This window comes from Pseudophryne corroboree, chromosome 3 (assembly GCF_028390025.1).
Source record: "Pseudophryne corroboree isolate aPseCor3 chromosome 3, aPseCor3.hap2, whole genome shotgun sequence".
Taxonomy (NCBI): Eukaryota; Metazoa; Chordata; class Amphibia; order Anura; family Myobatrachidae; genus Pseudophryne; species Pseudophryne corroboree.
In genome coordinates, this window is record NC_086446.1 from 150051595 (window position 1) to 150067551 (window position 15957).

Below are 15957 nucleotides of genomic sequence, written 5' to 3' on the forward strand. Positions count from 1 at the left end.
AATTATGTACCAGTATTGCAGACAATCCGCACTTGGGATGGGCGCCCAGCATCCACTACGGACTACGAGAAATAGAATTATCGGTAAGTAAATTCTTATTTTCTCTGACGTCCTAGTGGATGCTGGGAACTCCGTAAGGACCATGGGGATTATACCAAAGCTCCCAAACGGGCGGGAGAGTGCGGATGACTCTGCAGCACCGAATGAGAGAACTCCAGGTCCTCCTCAGCCAAGATATCAACTTTGTAGAATTTTACAAACGTATTTGCTCCTGACCAAGTAACTGCTCGGCAAAGTTGTAAAGCCGAGACCCCTCGGGCAGCTGCCCAAGATGAGCCCACCTTCCTTGTGGAGTGGGCATTTTAAGATTTTTGGCTGTGGCAGGCCTGCCACAGAATGTGCAAGCTGAATTGTACTACAAATCCAACGAGCAATCGTCTGCTTAGAAGCAGGAGCACCCAGTTTTTTGGGTGCATACAGGATAAACAGCGAGTCAGATTTTCTGACTCCAGCCGTCCTGGAAACATGTATTTTCAGGGTCCTGACCACGTCAAGCAACTTGGAATCCTCCAAGTCCTTAGTAGCCGCAGGTACCACAATAGGTTGGTTCATGTGAAATGCAGAAACCACCTTAGGTAGAAAATTTGAGGACGAGTCCTCAATTCTGCCCTTTCAGAATGAAATATTAAGTAAGGGCTTTTATATGATAAAGCCGCCAATTCTGACACCCGCCTGGCTGAAACCAGGGCTAACTCGTCACTTCCATGTGAGATATTTTAAGTCCACAGTGGTGAGTGGTTCAAACCAATGTGACTTTAGGAAACTCAACACAACATTGAGATCCCCAAGGTGCCACTGGAGGCACAAAAGGAGACACTATATGCAGTACCCCTTTTACAAATGTCTGAACTTCAGGCACTGAAGACAGTTCTTTTTGGAAGAAAATCGACAGGGCCGAAATTTGAACCTAAATGGACCCTAATTTTAGGCCCATAGACAGTCCTGTTTGCAGGAAATGGAGGAAACGACCCAGTTGAAATTCCTCTGTAGGGGCCTTCTTGGCCTCACCCCACGCAACATATTTTCGCCAAATGCGGTGATAATGTTTTGCGGTTACGTCTTTCCTGGCCTTGACCAGGGTAGGGATCTTCAGGATCCGGCGTTCAACCGCCATGCCGTCAAACGCAGCCGCGGTAAGTCTTGGAACAGACAAGGCCCTTGCTGGAGCAGGTCCTTTCTTAGAGGTAAAGGCCACGGTTCGTCCGTGAGCATCTCTTGAAGTTCCGGATACCAAGTCCTTCTTGGCCAATCCGGAACCACGAGTATAGTTCTTACTCCTCTCTTTCTTATGATTCTCAGTACTTTTGGTATGAGGGGCAGAGGAGGGAACACATACACTGACTGGTACACCCACGGTGTTACCAGAGCGTCCACCGCTATTGCCTGAGGGTCCCTTGACCTGGCGCAATATCTGTCTAGTTTTTTGTTTAGACGGGACGCCATTATGTCCACCTTTTGTTTTTCCAACGGTTTACAATCAGGTGGAAGACTTCTGGGTGAAGTCCCCACTCTCCCGGGTGAAGGTCGTGTCTGCTGAGGAAGTCTGCTTCCCAGTTGTCCACTCCCGGAATGAACACTGCTGACAGTGCTATCACATGATTTTCCGCCCAGCGAAAATCCTTGCAGCTTCTGCCATTGCCCTCCTGCTTCTCGTGCCGCCCTGTCTGTTTACGTGGGCGACTGACGTGATGTTGTCCGATTGGATCAATACCGCCTGACCCTGAAGCAGGGGTTTCGCTTGACTTAGGGCATTGTAAATGGCCCTTAGTTCCAGAATGTTTATATGAAGAGATGTCTCCAGGCTTGACCATAAGCCCTGGAAATTCCTTCCCTGTGTGACTGCTCCCCAGCCTCGCAGGCTGGCATCCGTGGCCACCAGGACCCAGTGCCGAATGCCGAATCTGCGGCCCTCTAGAAGATGAGCACTCTGCAACCACCACAGGAGGGATACCCTTGTCCCTGGTGACAGGGTTATCCGCTGAAGCATCTGAAGATGCGACCCGGACCATTTGTCCAGAAGGTTCCACTGTGCGTGGAATCTGCCGAATGGGATTGCTTCGTAGGAAGCCACCATTTTTACCCAGAACCCTTGTGCATTGATGCACTGAGACTTGGTTCGGTTTTAGGAGGTTCCTGACTAGCTCGGATAACTCCCTGGCTTTCTCCTCCGGGAGAAGCACCTTCTTTCTGGACTATGTCCAGAATCATCCCTAGGAACAGAAGACAAGTCGTCGGAACCAGCTGTGATTTTGGAATATTGAAAATCCAATCGTGCTGCCGCAACACTACCTGATATAGTGCTACACCGATCTCCAACTGTTCCCTGGATCTTACCCTTATCAGGGAATCGTCCAAGTAAAGGATAACTAAAATTCCCTTCCTTCGAAGGAATATCATCATTTCGGTCATTACTTCAGTAAAGACCCGGGGTGCCGTGGACCATCCCTACGGCAGCGTCCGAACTGATACAGTTCTGTACCATAACCTGAAATACCCTTGGTGAGAAGGGTACATTTTGACATGAAGGTAAGCATCCTTGATGTCCCGAGACATCATGTAGTCCCCTTCTTCCAGGTTTGCAATCACTGCTCTGAGTGACTCAATTTTGAATTTGAACCTCAGTATGCAAGTGTTCAAAGATTTTAGATTTTAGATTTTAAAATCGGTCTCACCGAGCCGTCTGGCTTCGGTACCACAATAGTGTGGAATAATACCCCGTTCCCTGTTGCAGGAGGGGTACCTTGATTATCACCTGCTGGGAATACAGCTTGTGAATGGCTTCCAAAACTGCCTCCCTGTCAGCGGGAGACGTCGGTAAAACAGACTTTTGGAAACGGCGAGGGGAATACGTCTCGAATTCCAATTTGTACCCCTGAAATATTATCTGAAGGATCCAGGGGTCTACTTGCAAGTGAGCCCACTGCGCACTGAAATTCATTGAGAACGGGACCCCACCGTGCCTGAACTTGTAAAGCCCTAGCGTCATACTGAGGGCTTGGCAGCGGCGGAAAAGGGTTTCTGTTCCTTGGAACTGGCTGATCTCTGCAGCCATTTTCCTCTCCCTCTGTCACGAGCAGAAAAGAGGAACCCTTTTGTCCGCCTGCCAACCAGGACTGCGCCTGATAATAAGGCGTCTTATTTTGAGAGGCGACCTGGGGTACATCCCCTCTTTTAAGGCAATACTTCCAAATGCCGTTTGGAATCCGCATCACCTGACCACTTTACTGGAATAATTGGACAACGCACTTATACTTGTTGCCAGTCGGCAAATATTCCGCTGTGCATCCTGCATATATAGAAATGCATCTTTTAATTGCTCTATAGGCAATAATATACTGTCCTTATCTAGGATATCATATTTCCAGTCAGGGAATCCGACCACGCCAACCCAGCACTGCACATCCAGGCTGAGGCGATTGCTGGTCGCAGTATAACACCAGTATGTGTGTAAATACATTTTAGGATACGCTCCTGCTTTCTATCAGCAGGATCCTTAAGGGCGGCCATCTCAGGAGAGGGTAGAGCCCTTGTTTTTACAAGCGTGTGAGCGCTTTATCCACCCTAGGGGGTGTTTCCCAACGCACCCTAACCTCTGGCGGGAAAAGGTATACTGCCAATAACTTTTTAGAAAATATCAATTGTTATCGGGGGGAAACCCACGCATCATCACACCCTCATTTTATTTCTCAGATTCAGGAAAACTACAGGAAGTTTTTCCTCACCAAACATAATACCCCTTTTTTTTTGGTGGTATTCATATCAGAAAAGTGTAAACTTTTTCCATTGCCTCAATCATGCAATGTGTGGCCCTATTGGAAATCACGGTTGTCTCTTCACCGTCGACACAGGAGTCAGTACCCCTGTCGGCGTCTGTATCTGAGGTAACGGGCGCTTTAGGGCCCCTGTATGAGACGTCTGGACATGCACAAGCTGAGTAGCCGGCTGTCTCATGTCAACCACTGTCTTTTATACAAAGCTGACACTGTCACGCAATTTCAACAGTACATCCACTCAGGTGTCGACCCCCTAGGGGGTGACAACACTATTTCAGACACTCTACTCCGTCTCCTCATCATTTTTCTCCTCATACATGTCGACACCAACGTACCGACACACAGCACACACACAGGGAATGCTCTGATAGAGGACAGGACCCCACTAGCCCTTTGGGGAGACAGAGGGAGAGTTTGCCAGCACACACCAGAGCGCTATATATATACAGGGATAACCTTATATAAGCGTTTTTCCCTTTATAGCTGCTGTATTGTTATATACTGCGCCTAATTTGTGCCCCCCTCTCTTTTTTAACCCCTTTCTGTAGTGTAGTGACTGCAGGGGAGAGCCAGGGAGCTTCCCTCCAACTGAGCTGTGAGGGAAAATGGCGCCAGTGTGCTGAGAAGATAGGCTCCGCCCCTTTCTCGGCGTCCTTATCATCCTTTTTCTGTATGTTTTGGCAGGGGTTAAATGCATCCATATAGCCCAGGAGTTATATGTGATGCATTTATTTTAGCCATATAAGGTTTTTTTTTATCGATTTATTGCGTCTCAGGGCGCTGCCCCCCCCAGCGCCCTGCACCCTCAGTGACCGGAGTGTGAAGTGTGCTGAGAGCAATGGCGCACAGCTGCGGTGCTGTGCGCTACCTTATCTGAAGACAGGATCGTCTTCTGCCGCCGATTTTTCCGGACCTCTTCGCTCTTCTGGCTCTGTAAGGGGGACGGCGGCGTGGCTCCGGTGACCCATCCAGGCTGAACCTGTGATCGTCCCTCTGGAGCTAATGTCCAGTAGCCTAAGAAGCCCAATCCACTCTGCACGCAGGTGAGTTCGCTTCTTCTCCCCTTAGTCCCTCGATGCAGTGAGCCTGTTGCCAGCAGGTCTCACTGAAAATAATAAACCTAAACTAAAACTTTCACAAAGAGCTCAGGAGAGCCCCTAGTGTGCACCCTTCTCGTCGGGCACAGAAATCTAACTGAGGCTTGGAGGAGGGTCATAGGGGGAGGAGCCAGTGCACACCAGGTGATCCTAAAGCTTTCTTTAGATGTGCCCAGTCTCCTGCGGAGCCGCTATTCCCCATGGTCCTTACGGAGTTCCCAGCATCCACTAGGACGTCAGAGAAATGTTAATGTGTAAAAAGGCTCTCTACCTGCCGTAATGTGTGTAAAAGGGGATCTACCTGGTGTAATGTGTGTAAGTGGCGCTGTGTGGCGCAATTTGAATAATGGAGACTATTGTGCAGCCTAATATGAATCTGTATTATTTTTTGCCCACACCCCATCCACATGAAGCCACGTCCCTATATTTTTGGCAAGTGGGGCGAGCTGCTATTTTGTATGTGGCCCTCGGATACTGACAGGAAATGTCAAGTGGCCCCTCAGCTGAAATAATTGCCCACCCCTGCTCTAGATGAAGAGGTAACTTTTAGATCACAGCACAGTAAAACATACTTTAGGGCCTATCAATGACCCACTGACCTGCCCTACCAATTTCCTACCACCCTACTGTAAGTGTCAAGTTTTAGAACAGAGCAAGTACTTTATGGCCTACCAATGACTCACCAATTTCCTATCACCCTAGTTGAAGTGGTAACTTAGATCACAGCGCAGTAAAACAGACATTACGGCCCATCAATGACCCAATACATTTTAATGAGCCCCATCTAATTTTATTAACACCCTGGCGCTCGCATCCCAGTATTGCATGCAGGCTATTGTAGCTACTGTGAACAGGTAAACTCACCTGACTCAGCCTGCATTTTGACAGCCCGAGCCTTGGCTAGTTCTAGGGCCGTGATCCAGCGCTGACGCTCCACTTCCGAGCTGGCTTTTAGGTGGTAAGTCTGTGCTCCCCCATTGGAAATCACGAAGTTACAGGAGTCCTCTACAGAGATGTTGGCAGTAGCCAGGTTAATTGTGCCGCGACAGGTATGCCGCATCTCCGCCTTCGATCTGTGTCACCAAAAGAAGACAAATAAAACATAAGTGTTAACCTTATAGGCCCTACACACTGGCCGATTTTCTGAAAGATATGAACGATCTCGTTCATAAATGAATGAGAACTCGTTCATATCTTTTAGTGTGGAGACTCCAGCGATGAACGATGCGCGTCCCCGCGCTCGTTCATCGCTGGTCTCCCGTCGGCTGTGCATGCAGGCCAATATGGACGATCTCGTCCATATTTGCCTGCACTTCAATGCAGCCGCGTGACGGGGGGAGTGAAGAAACTTCACTCCCCCCGTCACTGCCCCCCCGCCGCCGGGTCGCTCGTCGGCCGTATCGGCCGTCGGGCACCTCGGCGGCGCATCGTGATATGTGTAGGGCCCCTTACACATTTTATTTATTTATTTACAGTTTCTTATCATTTGGAAAGGCTCAGCACTCACTTGTGGGTAGCAGATACTTGCTGCGGTGCCATCCAGGGAATAAACACTCCTGTGACAGTACTTGGTAATGGCGGCACTCAGCAGACTCTTCAAAGATGTAAAAAGCCTTTTATTTTCGGTCCTACGCCATTTCGGGGAAACCCCGTCTTCAGGGACAAACAGTACATGTTTGTCCCTGAAGACGGGGTTTCCCCAAAACGGCGTAGGATCGAAAATAAAAGGCTTTTTACATCTTTGAAGAGTCTGCTGAGTGCCGCCATTACCAAGTACTGTTTACAGTTTCTTATATAGCACAGCATATTCCGTTGCGCTTTACAATTAGAACAACAGTAATAGAACAAAACTGGGTAAAAACAGACAGAAATAGAGGTAGGAAGGCCCTGCTCACAAGCTTACAATCTATAGGGAAATAGGCATAGATACACAAGGATAGATGCTACCTATTGCATAATGGTCCACCAGATTGCTAGGTTCTTAATGGGTTGTATGATGATACCCCACAAAGTTATCCAAGTGTCAGGAGGGTGTGAGACTAAAGAAAGACAAGATATGTGATGTTATGAATACTCTACAGAGGATGTAATTAGATAGGGAAGCACTGAAGGTTATGTGGGTGGGTCTGGAATTTGATAGGCTTGTCTGAAGAGGTGAGTTTTCAGGGAACATTTAAAGGTTTGGAGACTAGAGGCGAGTCTTACTGTGCGTGGGAGGGCATTCCACAGAGTGGGTGAAGCCCGGATAAAGTCCTGTAATTTTGAGTGTGAACAAGTAATGCGTGTGGATGAGAGACGTAGATCTTGTGCAGAGCGGAGAGGTCGGGTAGGGAGATATTTTGAGATGAGTGAAGAGATGTATGTTGGTGCAGTTTGGTTAATAGCCTTGTATGTGAGTAAAAGTATTTTATATTTAATACGGTAGAACACCGGTAACCAATGGAGGGACTGACAGAGCGGATCTGCAGACAATGAACGTCTGGCAAGGAAGATTAGCCTCGCAGCTGCATTCAAAATGGATTGTAGTGGTGAGAGCCTATGTTTGGGAAGACCGGTCAGGAGACTATTACAATAATCAATGCGGGAGATAATGAGAGCATGGATTAGAGCTTTTACTGTGTCTTGTGTAAGATATGGTCGTATTTTGGATATCTTTCTTAGATGTATGTAACATGATCTTGAGACAGATTGAATGTGGGTAACAAAGGCCAGTTCAGAGTCAAGAATGACACCTAGGCAGCGAGCTTGTGGGGTAGGGGTGATTACAGAGTTCTCAACAGTGATAGAGATATCAGGTTGGAAACTACTAGAAATATAATTAATTCTGTTTTGGAAATATTAAGTTTGAGGTGGCGAGATGTCATCCAAGATGAAATGGCAGAAAGGCATTCAGTGACACGGCCCAATACAGATGGTGACAAATCAGGGGAGGATACGTAGATTTGAGTATCATCCGCATACAGATGGTACTGAAATCCGAAACAGTTGATTAGTTTGCCAAGAGATGTGGTATAGATAGAGAAAAGCAGAGGACCTAGGACTGAGCCTTGCGGTACTCCAACTGAGAGAGGTAGCGAAGGAGAGGTGGAATCAGAGAAACGAACACTGAAGGAGCGATTAGATAGGTATGATGAGAACCAAGAAAGGGCTGTGTCCTGAATACCTAGGGATTGTAGTGTTTGTATGAGAAGAGAGTGGTCAACAGTGTCAAAAGCAGCAGAGAGATCAAGGAGAATAAGTAGAGAGTAATGTCCTTTAGATTTAGCAGTGACCAAATCATTCACTACCTTAGTCAGTGCTGTCTCTGTGGAGTGTTGGGCACGAAATCCTGACTGAAGTGGGTCCAGTAGGCTGTGTGAGTTAAGAAAGTGTGTGAGGCGAGTGTAGGCAAGTCTCTCAAGTAGCTTGGAGGGGCATGGGAGCTGAGAGATGGGACGGTAGTTAGAGAGAGAGTTCGGGTCAGAGTTTTGTTTTTTCAGAATGGGAGTAATCACTGCATGCTTGTATAGAGAAGGAAAGATACCAGTAGACAGGGAGAGATTACAGATTTTCGTTAAGGTTGGGATGAGCACAGTAGACAGAGCTTTACTAATTTGTGAGGGTATAGAGTCAAGGGGAGAGGTATTAGAGTAGGCAGATGAAAAGAGTGCAGATACTTCATCTTCATTTGTAGGATCAAAGGAAGAGAAGGTGTTAGAGGGTTCAGGCAGGGAAATGAGCAGGTCACTTGCTGTGGAAGAGCATACCATTTCATTTCGGATCTTGTCAATCTTGTCCTTGAAATAGGAAGCAAGATCTTGCGCACTGACAGTGGCTGGTGGGTTAGGTGAGGGAGGGACAAGAAGTGATTTAAATGTATTAAAAAGTCGCTTGGGGTTAGAGGCTTGAGCAGAGATGAGAGATTGAAAATATGTTTGTTTGGCAGTGTCCAGAGCAGTACGATAAGAGTGGTAGGTGGTCTTATATGTGAGAAAGTCACTTGAACTACGAGATTTACGTGGAGTGTGATGGGTAGCTGGAGCCACTTCATCAAGTGCTGTTTCTAGAGTTTGGTTAAGGTGTGACACAGCAGTCTCTGGAGAAGTGAATGTAGAAATTGGTGAGAGCAGTGGTTGCAGAGAGGTAGATAGTTGTTGAAAATGAATAGCGTTAATATTTCTGCGGGTAAGAGGTGTCCTTGTAGACTTTAGGGACATGGAGTTTGAAGTAATGGAGGAGAGCATGCATGTGATAAGGTTGTGATCTGAGAGAGGGAAAATAAGAATTTACTCACCGGTAATTCTATTTCTCGTAGTCCGTAGTGGATGCTGGGTACTCCGTAAGGACCATGGAGAATAGACGGGCTCCGCAGGAGACTGGGCACTCTTAAAAGAAAGATTAGGTACTATATCTGGTGTGCACTGGCTCCTTCCTCTATGCCCCTCCTCCAGACCTCAGTTAGGGAAACTGTGCCCGGAAGAGCTGACATTACTAGGAAAGGATTTGGAATCCAGGGTAAGACTCATACCAGCCACACCAATCACACCGTACAACTTGTGATAACTATACCCAGTTAACAGTATGAACAATAACTGAGCCTCTTTCAACAGATGGCTCATAACAATAACCCTTTAGTTAAGCAATAACTATATACATGTATTGCAGAGAGTCCGCACTTGGGACGGGCTCCCAGCATCCACTACGGACTACGAGAAATAGAATTACCGGTGAGTAAATTCTTATTTTCTCTGACGTCCTAGTGGATGCTGGGTACTCTGTAAGGACCATGGAGATTATACCAAAGCTCCCAAACAGGCGGGAGAGTGCAGATGACTCTGCAGCACCGAATGAGCAAACTCAAGGTCCTCCTCAGCCAGGGTATCAAACTTGTAGAATTTTGCAAATGCGTTTGAACCCGACCAAGTAGCTGCTCGGCAAAGTTGTAAAGTCGAGACCCCTCGGGCAGCCGCCCAAGAAGAGCCCACCTTCCTCGTGGAATGGGCTTTTACTGATTTAGGATGCGGCAGTCCAGCCGCAGAATGTGCAAGCTGAATCGTGCTACAGATCCAGCGAGCAATAGTCAGCTTTGAAGCAGGAGCACCTAGCTTGTTGGGTGCATGCAGGATAAATAGCGAGTCAGTTTTTCTGACTCTAGCCGTCCTGGAAACATAGATTTTCAGGGCCCGGACTACATCTAGCAACTTGGAATCCTCCAAGTCACGAGTAGCCGCAGGCACCACAATAGGTTGGTTCAAATGAAACGCAGATACCACCTTAGGAAGAAATTGGGGACGAGTCCTCAATTCCGCCCTGTCCATATGGAATATCAGATATGGGCTTTTACATGACAAAGCCGCCAATTCTGACACACGCCTGGCCGAAGCTAAGGCCAACAGCATGACCACCTTCCACGTGAGATATTTTAGCTCCACGGTCTTAAGTGGCTCAAACCAATGTGATTTTAGGAAATCCAACACGACGTTGAGATCCCAAGGTGCCACTGGAGGCACAAAAGGGGGCTGAATATGCAGCACTCCCTTAACAAACGTCTGAACTTCAGGCAGTGAAGCCAGTTCTTTTTGAAAGAAAATAGACAGGGCCGAAATCTGGACTTTAATGGATCCCAATTTTAGGCCCATAGTCACTCCTGACTGTAGGAAGTGCAGAAATCGACCCAGCTGAAATTCCTCTGTTGGGGCCTTCCTGGCCTCACACCAAGCAACATTTTTCGCCATATGCGGTGATAATGTTTTGCTGTCACATCCTTCCTAGCTTTTATCAGCGTAGGAATGACTTCATCTGGAATGCCCTTTTCCATTAGGATCCGGCATTCAACCGCCATGCCGTCAAACGCAGCCGCGGTAAGTCTTGGAACAGACAGGGCCCCTGCTGTAGCAGGTCCTGTAGGAGCGGCAGAGGCCATGGGTCCTCTGAGATAATTTCTTGTAGTTATGGGTACCAAGTTCTTCTTGGCCAGTCCGGAACGATGAGTATAGTTCTTACTCCTCTCTTTCTTATTATCCTCAGTACCTTGGGTATGAGAGGAAGAGGAGGGAACACATAAACCGACTGGGACACCCACGGTGTCACTAGAGCGTCCACAGCTATCGCCTGAGGGTCCCTTGACCTGCCGCAATATCTTTTTAGCTTTTTGTTTTGGCGGGACGCCATCATGTCCACCTGTGGCCTTTCCCAACGATTTACAATCAGCTTGAAGACTTCTGGATGAAGTCCCCACTCTCCCGGGTGGAGGTCGTGCCTGCTGAGGAAGTCTGCTTCCCAGTTGTCCACTCCCAGAATGAACACTGCTGACAGTGCTAGTACATGATTCTCCGCCCATCGAAGAATCCTTGTGGCTTCTGCCATTGCCATCCTGCTTCTTCTGCCGCCCTGTCGGTTTACATGGGCGACCGCCGTGATGTTGTCTGACTGAATCAGCACCGGTTGGTTTTGAAGCAGGGGTTCTGCTTGACTCAGGGCATTGTAAATGGCCCTTAGTTCCAGAATATTTATGTGTAGGGAAGTCTCCTGACTCGACCACTGTCCTTGGAAGTTTCTTACCCGAGTGACTGCCCCCCAACCTCGGAGGCTTGCATTCGTGGTCACCAGGACCCAGTCCTGTATGCCGAATCTGCGGCCCTCGAGAAGATGAGCACTCTGCAGCCACCACAGCAGAGACACCCTGGCCCTCGGGGACAGGGTGATCAACCGGTGCATCTGAAGATGCGATCCGGACCACTTGTCTAACAGATCCCACTGAAAGATCCTTGCATGGAACCTGCCGAAGGGAATTGCTTCGTAAGAAGCTACCATCTTTCCCAGGACTCGCGTGCAGTGATGCACCGACACCTGTTTTGGTTTCAGGAGGTCCCTGACCAGAGATGACAATTCCTGGACCTTCTCCACCAGGAGAAACACCTTCTTCTATTCTGTGTCCAGAATCATGCCCAGGAAAAGCAGACGCGTCGCAGGAATCAGCTGCGACTTTGGGATATTCAGAATCCAGCCGTGCTGTTGTAGCACTTCCCGAGATAGTGCTACGCTGACTAAAAACTGCTCCTTGGACCTCGCCTTTATAAGGAGATCGTCCAAGTACGGGATAATTATAACTCCCTTCTTCCGAAGGAGTATCATCATTTCGGCCATTACCTTGGTAAATACCCTCGGTGCCGTGGACAGACCAAACGGCAACGTCTGGAATTGGTAATGACAGTCCTGTACCACAAACCTGAGGTACTCCTGGTGAGGTGGGTAAATGGGGACATGTAGGTAAGCATCCTTGATGTCCAGCGACACCATAAAATCACCCTCTTCCAGGCTTGCAATAACCGCCCTGAGCGATTCCATTTTGAACTTGAACTTCCTTACATAAGTGTTCAAGGATTTCAAATTTAGAATGGGTCTCACCGAACCGTCTGGTTTCGGTACCACAAACATTGTGGAATAGTAACCCCGTCCCTGTTGAAGGAGGGGAACTTTGATAATCACCTGCTGAAGGTACAGCTTGTGAATTGCCGCCAGTACTACCTCCCTTTCTCTGGATGCAGCTGGCAAGGCTGATTTGAGGTAACGGCGAGGGGGAGTCGCCACGAACTCCAGCTTGTATCCCTGAGATACCACTTGTAGAACCCAGAGATCCACCTGTGAGCGAACCCACTGGTTGCTGAAGTTCCGGAGACGCGCCCCCACCGCACCTGGCTCCACCTGTGGAGCCCCAGCGTCATGCGGTGGATTTAGTGGAAGCAGGGGAGGACTTTTGTTCCTGGGAACTGGCTGTCTGATGCAGCTTCTTTCCTCTACCCTTGCCTCTGGGCAGAAAGGATGCGCCTCTGACACGCTTGCCTTTCTGAGGCCGAAAGGACTGTACTTGATAATACGGTGCTTTCTTAGGCTGTGAGGGAACGTGAGGTAAAAAAGTCGATTTTCCAGCTGTTGCTGTGGATACGAGGTCCGAGAGACCGTCCCCAAACAATTCCTCACCCTTATAAGGCAAAACCTCCATGTGCCTTTTAGAATCAGCATCACCCGTCCACTGCCGAGTCCATAATACTCTCCTGGCAGAAATGGACATCGCATTAATTCTAGATGCCAGCCGGCAAATATCCCTCTGTGCATCCCTCATATATAAGACTACGTCCTTTATATGCTCTATGGTTAACAAAATAGTATCCCTGTCGAGTGTATCAATGTTGTCCGACAGGGTATCCGACCAAGCTGCTGCAGCACTACACATCCATGCTGAAGCAATTGCAGGTCTCAGTATAGTACCTGAGTGTGTATATACAGACTTCAGGATAGCTTCCTGCTTTCCATCCGCAGGCTCTTTTAGGGCGGCCGTATCCTGAGACGGCAGTGCCACCTTTTTGGATAAGCGTGTGAGCGCTTTGTCCACCCTAGGGGATGTTTCCCAACGTAACCTATCCGTTGGCGGGAAAGGGTACGCCAGCAGTAACCTCTTAGAAATTACCAGTTTCTTATCAGGGGAACACCACGCTTCTTCACACAATTCATTTAACTCATCAGATGGGAGAAAAGTCACTGGCTGCTTTTTCTCCCCAGACATAATACCCTTTTTAGTGGTAACCGGGTTAATGTCAGAAATGTTTAATACATTTTTCATTGCCGTAATCATGCATCGGATGGCCCTTGTGGACTGTACATTTGTCTCATCCTCGTCTACACTGGAGTCAGACTCCGTGTCGACATCTGTGTCTGCCATCTGAGGTAGCGGGCGTTTTTGAGCCCCTGATGGCCTCTGAGACGCCTGGGCAGGCGCGGGCTGAGACCCCGGCTGTCCCAATACTGTTACGTCATCGAACCTTTTATGTAAGGAGTTGACACTGTCGGTTAATACCTTCCACATATCCATCCACTCTGGTGTCGGCCCCGTAGGGGGCGACATCACACTTATCGGCTCCTGCTCCGCCTCCACGTAACCCTCCTCTTCAAACATGTCGACACAGCCGTACCGACACACCGCACACACACAGGGAATGCTCTGATTGAGGACAGGACCCCACAAAGTCCTTTGGGGAGACAGAGTGAGAGTATGCCAGCACACACCACAGCGCTATATAATACAGGGATGTACACTATACTGAGTGATTATTCCCCTATAGCTGCTTATTAACACAGTTTGCGCCTAAATTTATGTGCCCCCCCTCTCTTTTTTACCCTTGAAGTCTGGAAACTGCAGGGGAGAATCTGGGAAGCGTCCTTCCAGCGGAGCTGTGAAGAGAAAATGGCGCTGGTGTGCTGAGGAAGATAGCCCCGCCCCCTCCGCGGCGGGCTTCTCCCGCGTTTTTAAATAGTTAATGGCGGGGGTTATTGCACATATACAGATTATTAGACTGTATTATGTGCCTTTTTGCCAATAAGGTAATGTAATTGCTGCCCAGGGAGTCAGTCCATTGGGAGAGGCCAAGAGAGGAGGTTAGAGAGAGTAGTTTAGAGGCATGGGGAGATTGTGGACTGTCAATAGAGAGATTGAAATCACCCATAATGATAGTGGAGATGTCAGAGGATAGAAAGTGAGGGAGCCAAGCAGAAAAATCTTCCAGAAACTTTTTGGGTTGCCCAGGTGGGCGATAGATAGCTGCAACACGCAGAGAGAAAGGGGTGAAAATCCTAATAGAGTGTACTTCAAAGGATGTAAATGTGAGTGAGGGAACAGGTGGTAAAACGATGTGCGTGTAAGATTTGGACAGTAATATTCCAACACCACCTCCTTTAATGTTACCAGGCCTGGGGGTGTGTGTGAAGTGGAGGCCACCATGTGACAGTGCTGCAGGGGAGGCAGTGTCTGATTGTGTGAGCCAGGTTTCTGTTATAGCCAGCATATTGAATTTTTTTGCTATGAAAAGGTCATGTGACACATGGCTGTGATTAATATCAATCAAATAACATTCACCTCTAAATGCCGCAAAAATCAATAATCCCAGTTTGTACTATGAGCACCAAGAATCATATACATCTACTGTACCTTCCATGTGCTGTACCTCTATGTTTTTTAGTTATGCCAGCTTTCAAATCCACAGCAAGTAAATCCACTACTGGACAATAATGCTGGAAAAAGCCGGCCGTTCTACTGAAATTAATATGACAAAGCCTCTATAGATTTCAGTATTATATGGGTTTTAATCAGATTAGGTTTATTTTTAGAACTTCAATGAACATCAGGTCACATTCTAAGTAACATAAATGCAGGGAAATGGATTCAGTTTAGATGCAAACACGGTCACCATTGCACATGACATTAAGAGACTTTGGGGTATATGCAATTCACGGCGAATCGCGGCAAATTATCGCCGTTTTTTAATTCGACACAATTCGACAGGTGAATTCCGGCAGGTGGCTGCCGGAATTCACCATATTCAATGAAAAACGGATTCGACATTCCCGCGGGCGAAAAACGGCCGATTTGCCGGATTTTGCCGCGAATTAAAAAAAACTGAAAAAAATGGCGTGGGGTCCCCCCTCCAAAGCATAACCAGCCTTGGGCTCTTCGAGCTGGTCCTGGTTCTAAAAATGCGGGGACAAAATTGACATAGGATCCCCCGTATTTTTAAAACCAGCACCGGGCTCTGCGCCTGATGCTGGTGCAAAAAATATGGGGGACAAAAAGAGTAGGGGTCCCCCGTATTTTATACACCAGCATCGGGCTCCACTAGCTGGACAGATAATGCCACAGCCGGGGGTCACTTTTATACAGCTCCCTGCGGCCGTGGCATTAAATATCCAACTAGTCACCCCTGGCCGGGGTACCCTGGGGGAGTGGGGACCCCTTCAATCAAGGGGTCCCCCCCCCAAGCCACCCAAGGGTGAAGCCCGAGGCTGTCCCCCCCATCCAAGGGCTGCGGATGGGAGGCTGATAGCCTTGAGAAAAATGACAGAATATTGTTTTTTCCAGTAGTACTACAAGTCCCAGCAAGCCTCCCCCGCAAGCTGGTACTTGGAGAACCACAAGTACCAGCATGCGGGAGAAAAACGGGCCCGCTGGTACCGGTAGTACTACTGGAAAAAAAATACCCAAATAAAAACAGAACACA

At 48.1% G+C, this 15957-nt stretch overlaps 1 protein-coding gene across 1 annotated transcript in view; it reads right to left on the minus strand.

The window, feature by feature from the left end:
* The window catches only part of OSBP (oxysterol binding protein), a 153297-nt gene that overhangs the window by 69829 nt on the left and 67511 nt on the right, over window positions 1-15957 (minus strand). Inside the window, exon 2 of the mRNA XM_063958490.1 lies at window positions 5795-6003. Coding sequence (XP_063814560.1) covers window positions 5795-6003 — 209 coding nt within the window. The remainder of the gene's footprint in view (window positions 1-5794; window positions 6004-15957) is intronic.